Raw genomic sequence first — 6470 nt, 5'->3', positions numbered from 1 at the left:
TCTCGTTTCGTCCCTGGGGAAAGGGAAGTCCTCACCTCTCCGGCCGCCTGGTCGGGCCGCCTGGTGAACGGCTGATGGTGGAACAGACCCAGCTTCTGCGCCACGATCGAGTGCAGCAGAGAGCAGCGCGCGTTCGTCCACTGACACAGGTCCGAGCACTTGACGTGCAGGTGGTCCCACTTCTCCTTGGGCCAGTTGTACGTGTACAGCTCCACCTAAAAGACAAATGGCATGTGATTCTCACAAAAATCTAATAAGGGATGTCACCCCCAGTGAATTGCATTGTTTTGATGCTACCTAAAAACCCACAGCTTACAAGTCACAATGCAGCCTGCCTCTTTCAACATGTCGAGCATCTGAGTCAGAAAGGAATGGGATAATCGTGGAAGCAAGCCATTTTGAAGGTATAATTGCATAAACAGTACCACCAAGTAATTCACTCTTTACGGGCGATGCACGTTTGTTTTGTTTTGTTGGGTTAGGCCCTTTCTGTCCAATGGGACCATTTCAGAGCCGGGAGGATGATAGGATCTAGGGGGAGACATTGGTCTGGGCAGGCACCCTAGTGAGTCACCGGGGCTGAGCCCGTCCAGAGGACAGGCCACCCAGCCCCAAGGTACTCACTGCACCCGGCTACGGGGTGCGCTCCCTCGGGAGCAGCGGTGTCGCTCCATGGGAGCAGCCCGCATGAGATAAAGTTGCCTGTCCAGCCCGGAGGGCGGTTGCGGCGTGGAGTGGAAGGATTTTAGTATCCTGAGGATAGATGAGCACGGAACGGTCGAGCGATGCACGTCGGTTGGTGCTCGGATGAATACTCCAACGCCACCCATTCAGTAGATCTACAGGGGGCCGGTGAAAACAGTTTATCAGAAGTGGGATTCGAACCCACGCCTGGAGAACCAGACTGCGACCTGAACGCAGCGCCTTAGACCGCTCGGCCATCCTGACATAACACTCACACCGCGCAAACGCACAAGTGGCCACTCTTCACCCCCTCACCTGGTTTCCGCTGACCCGCGCCCAGGCCAGCTTCTGTTTGGCCAGTGGGATGGAGGTGGTGAGACAGCCGGGCGAGGCGGTCAGGTCGCCCGGGCTGCGGAACGAGTGGCTGCCCGTGGAGGGACCCGGGGAGGGGGGCACCGAGGAGCACTGCGTCGACTCGGCCGGCGTCGGGGTGCCCAGCTGACCGCTGAAACTCAGCCGGTGCGCCGCCATCCGCACGTCTGAAACATAGTGGGGCCGGGCTGACAAAACGGCAAAGCACGACGAGACACAGGGAAAGGCCGGGCAGAGCTTTGTCATTATGGCAAGGGTTATCTCCCCTGCCCCCCCCCCCCCCCTCCATAGCACTCGCCGTGTAAATCACAACCTCCCCCGGTCCCACACTTCCTCACCCCAGCCAGCAATTCGCTTGGGCTGAACTGTGGCAAGCGTCGGGCAGCTTGGGCTTAGCTTGGGTTTGCCCACTTTGATCAAAACCAATGTATTTTTTACTAGGGCTGAGCTGGGGCATGCCGCAGCTATGCCCACGTGCGGATAGCAGTAGCTCAGCCCGACATCTGCCCGCGCATCCAAAACAGGCTTAACTTGGGCGGAGCGCGGGCTGATCAAGCTGGCTGTGTCCTTCGGCTAACTGGAGTAAAGCCGGAGCTTAGCCATACTTGTTCGGCTGTTCGCGCATGCGCAGTTCTGCGCCAATCATGTGCAGTGTTTGTGACAGTCTGTGCGCTGTGCGACGAAACGACACACGGTGTTGGGGCATTTGGTGGTTGATGTTTGGGCGCGTGTGACAGCGCGAAGAAGGGATAGTGCTCACTGCTCTTATCAAGTGGACTGGCATGGAGTTTTACGGTAGGTAAGTCATAAGTGTATTGAATGGTGCGCTTGATCGTATGTAAACGTCATGATTTTGACTGAGTTTGACGCCATCAAACATGAAGCTGAATAGCTGTTCAGCCTGGCGACTTATACCTCGCTCAGAAAAGCTGCATTCCGTGCCTTTATATCTTTGTGAAATACCAGCACTTCTGACCCAGGAAAATGAAATACAAAACACAAATATTTATCTACTTATCACCGAGCACGCTCATTCTCTGTCCGCATTTAAAATCAAATGAACATTTTATACGGATCAATGCGAAGTGTTTTTACAGTATTAATGCATCAATAAGTTATTTTTCAAGCAAACATGCAATGTAAATTAAACCAATTAATCTCTTTTTCAGGTACGTACCATTAGAGCAAATGGTTCCAAAAAATGGAATAGTTATACAAACCAGGACCGGGTGGACGCCGCAGTTGCCCTCGCCAAGTGGTTTAGCGGAAACTGCCTGCTTATAATTAAGTAGGTATACCTACATATACGGAAACTGCGCCGAAAGCTGGCCGACCACTACTGCAGATGTGTGTGTGTGGAGGAGCCAGACGCCTCCAAAGCTCCCATTCACCAGAGTGAAGTTCCTTATAAACGATTGTTTGCTTATTGCTTTATGTCTTATGAGCGATTACTTGCTGTCCTTACTTTATGCTTTCAGTTGAGTGTTTAACCAAGTATTATGAACGGGGAGGGAGGCTAGCGGGCCTTGTGATTGTTTTATAGTTTTGATGGCGTTTTTTCATGACTCATGCCATATTACTGCTGCAGTTTGCAGTCCACTGTTTCATGTATTTGTGTTTCATTTGACGTGTCTGTAGTCGTTTGAAATATATATTCAATCAAAGTCAACCACTACTTTCCTTTTGTAATGCTCGAGCCTCGATGACCGGTTAACAGAGCATATGAGTGACCGTAACACTTTTAAATATGCATTGAAACCGCACAACCTGCTGAAAGTGCATTGGCTGCTCCTTGCTACTTGATCCAGTGTGAAGCAAAAGCAAGATGAAGTCAAGTCGAGACTTGAGAAAACAGGAGCCATCACTCGAGCCGAACCCGAGCAAAGCCACAGCAGTTTGCAATGTATAAACCCCATTCATTTCTATGGCTTAAGTCGGGATAGACAGGGCACACAGAGTGGGCTTGCCGGAGTTCAGCCCGCTCGGGCCCAGAGTAATCTCCATTATATAAATGGATTCACTGCTCGGGCTTAAATCGGGCTATCGCCAATCGTCGCTCAACTAGGGCTAAACTACGGCTGTCCGGAGCTCGCAGAGCGGGCATACCTCCGGCAGAGCATGGGCTTTAGTCGGCGTATTTGTGTCATACGCCGACTTTAGCCCAAGCGCTAGCCGACTTTAGCCCGACTAAAAATCTCGGGCAATCCGCACTTGAGCCTGCTTGGGCCCGGATCAAAATTGCTGGCTGGGACATTCGCCCTGTGTAACCCACGGCCCGCAGTCCCTTCCGCAACTCAGAGCGGGAACGCACTCCCTGTCCTCCCGTGTAGCTCCCATCCCTCCCTGTGATACTCACAGTCCTCCCACGGTGACCATGTCCAACCAGCAGCAGTCCCCGTGTAACACAGCCTCCCTGTATCCCTCACAGTCCCTGTTATACTCACACTCCTCCCTGTGGCCATGTCCCACCAACAGCAGTCCCTCGCGGTCCCCCTGTATCCCTCATAGTCCCCTGATATACTCACAGTCCCTGTGAGACTCACAAGTCACAGTCCTCACTGTGGCCATGTCCCACCAGCAGCAGTCCCTCACAGTCCCCCTGTGATACTCACAGTCCCCCTGTGATACTCACAGTCCTCCCTGTGGCCATGTCCGACCAGCAGCAGTCCCTCGCAGTCCCTGTGATACTCACAGTCCCCCCTGTGATACTCACAGTCCCACCTGTGATACTCACAGTCCTCCCTGTGGCCATGTCCGACCAGCAGCAGTCCCTCGCAGTCGTGACTGTCCAGGTCGGCACTGTCACACAGCACGTGACCTCCGTCCACGGCTCGGCATATGTGGCAGCTCAGAGACGGACACTCTTCCTGAATGAGTCGCATCAGACCGGACACGAACGCGCCAACGGTGTACCTGAAAGGGGACGATCGATATAGTGACGAACAGTTACCTGGCAGAGTTGCAAAACGATCAGTACATCCAGTGTATCTGGCTGAAGCAAAAAACTATCAATACAGTGACTAACGAACCTCAGTGTACCTGAAAGCCCAAAAAGGGAGCAGAACATATCGGCATAGCGATGAACTCATCCGGAGCATGCCTTACCGGGGCGACTAACATGTTGGCATGCTGGCGGACGCCGCCTGCCAGCCGCAGCCGCGGCCGAACACAACCGGTTCAGAAGGATGGGGGCAGGGCATACGGCCAGTGTCATCTACCCACGCGATGATTGAAAGAGAGCTACCAGGGGAGTTGCAAGAAACGACACGTCACACCTGTGCCAGGAGTTGGAAGCGGACAGGCCGGGCGAGAGGACAAATTTGTTTGTGGTTCGTTTGAGGCGCGTAACTATTGAAGAAGACCGTATGCTATTTGAGGATTGTGATATCTCACCTGTTGCTGAGTGCGACCGAGTGCCCTTTGAAGCTCGCTCTCTCACCTGTTGCTGAGTACGACCGAGTGCCGTTTGAAGCTCGCTCTCTCACCTGTTGCTGAGTACGACCGTGTGCCGTTTGAGGTTGGGCACGCTGAGCTCACTGCCGAACTGCAGCCACTGCCTCAGCATGTCCCCGTACATGGGTCGCAGAGGTACCGGCTCCCCGGAGGCGGGGCGGCGAGGCGTTGACTGACCCGACGAGCAGGCCGCCGGCGGGTCCTGGTCAGTGGTTGCAAGTCAGTGGTCGGACATACGTAAGTGGGCAATGAGCAGTATGTATCGTTCTGTTAGCATGGCGAATAGTGGGCTACAGGAGAGTCAATTTATCGACACGGGGCGCAAAAGCAAACTGTTAATTGGGGGAGAGCCTACTGGGTGACCAGTTTGCTGTCGCTTTATGACGTTTCCTGCTGAAAAAGTAACGACAGAAGCTGAAGAAAATGGTTATTTGTTTCCGAGCATATGCAATTACGCGCACGTAAATAATGTGACAACAGCGTAAGATTCGTATCATGCAATGGTCAATAGCGACGATCCAACTCAACTAGCAAAAAGAAATTAGGCAAGACGGATCCATAAAGATACTCGGTTGCATGGCGGTGCCCGAAAATGACAACTACAAACGGTCGAGCGAGGTATAAATATAAGTTCTTTTAAGAAACACAACAGCGCAAGCCCGCAATTGGTGTGAGGCAGTGAGCAATTCACACAGCGCAGCCCCTCCCAGCACGCGCTCAAGCACGAAAATAAGAGCGTAAACCCCAGCTATAACAGCTCCCTTGCCATAGGGAACGCATATGAGAGAAGGACCATCATGGTAATGCAATGAAGCTGGTATGAAAAGTGAAAACAGCTGATAAGCAAGGCACCGTTCAAATCTTTGTGGGCCCATTTCCGCGGAGTGCAGTTGCACTGGGTTATCGTTAGCCTAAAGAACATAATAAGGTATGAACGGTGTCGAAAGCCAACTGTAAGTGCGGGTGGAATTGAGCTACCAGCAACAGCTAGCATTGAATGAACAGAGTATTACTCACGAAAGCCCAGGACTGCAGAAAAATGAAGAGCAGTCGATAACATAAACATCAATAGCTTTTCAGAATGGACAGCATGAGACTTTGAGCTAATCCGCAAGGCAAAGGGAAGAGAGGATCTGGAGCGCAATCGTGCATGAACAAAGAATATCGGGAATAATATCAGATTGTTATCATTCCACCCATCACGCTCGGGAAGTAGCAAAGGCAGGACTGCTTTACCAATTTCTTTCGACGTGCAGGGATTACGGGCGAGCGCCGACCCTAATTCCCGTGAATTATGTCTCAAGACAGTTTCTCAGACGAGATGTTGAACCCTAAACCGTATCTCAAAATAACTGCAACAGACAACACCGCAGCCAAGTAGGTAGTTACATAATACATACATACACAATACACATGTGCTGTATTGCATGTTCATACAGATACGATGCGACAATCCCTACACCTCCCGTGCAGGCAATGAAGCGGCACATCCAAAGCAGCCCCTGTGACGGTGACCCTGTTATGTACGGTGGAGATCCCTGGAAACTAAGGTCGACTATTCAGCGGGGCACCCGCTATGTGTCAGCGCCCAGCGTGTCAGCGTGTCAGCGGACGGCGGCCGAGCGTGTCAGCGTGTGTCAGTGTCAGCGTGTCAGGCACGGTGTGAGCCGCGTGCCGCGCCGGTCCCCGCCCGGGTAGTTACCGGGAACGGCGGCTCGCTACTGTCCTGTGGAGCGGAGCTGGCTAAATGCCGCAGCTGCAGCGCAAACACCTGCTGACCAAACACCGACCGGCCTGACTGTCGACTGTGCGCAACGTTAGCCGACACTCCCCCACGACAGTGAACTAGTCCCTGGGAGTTCAGCGGTACTACATACAGGGTGCATGGCCAATGCTACAGCAAAACTACGAAAGGCGTCCAACAGAGTGCTAATTCACTGCTAAATAGGGACGGTAGTAGT

The 6470-nt window shown here is 52.7% G+C and overlaps 1 protein-coding gene and 1 non-coding gene across 2 annotated transcripts in view; both read right to left on the bottom strand.

Annotated features, from left to right (window-relative positions):
* Positions 1-35: 35 nt before the first annotated feature.
* LOC122365381 (KICSTOR complex protein SZT2-like) overlaps positions 36-6470 on the bottom strand; it is a gene marked incomplete at its 3' end in the record, with an annotated part of 30579 nt that continues 24144 nt past the window's right edge. The window contains exons 26-29 of the mRNA XM_043336540.1: positions 4542-4711; positions 3791-3969; positions 1000-1223; positions 36-215 (exon numbers count right to left, since the gene is read on the bottom strand). Of these exons, the coding sequence (XP_043192475.1) occupies positions 36-215; positions 1000-1223; positions 3791-3969; positions 4542-4711 (753 nt within the window). The remainder of the gene's footprint in view (positions 216-999; positions 1224-3790; positions 3970-4541; positions 4712-6470) is intronic.
* On the bottom strand, positions 865-948 carry Trnal-cag. Its single transcript has one exon. It is a non-coding gene; the product is annotated as a tRNA-Leu (tRNA).

Source organism: Amphibalanus amphitrite, unplaced genomic scaffold, assembly GCF_019059575.1.
Source record: "Amphibalanus amphitrite isolate SeventyFive unplaced genomic scaffold, NRLGWU_Aamphi_draft 000736F_arrow, whole genome shotgun sequence".
Taxonomy (NCBI): Eukaryota; Metazoa; Arthropoda; class Thecostraca; order Balanomorpha; family Balanidae; genus Amphibalanus; species Amphibalanus amphitrite.
The sequence above is the reverse complement of the archived record's forward strand: the minus strand, read 5'-3'. Positions and strand labels throughout refer to the sequence as shown.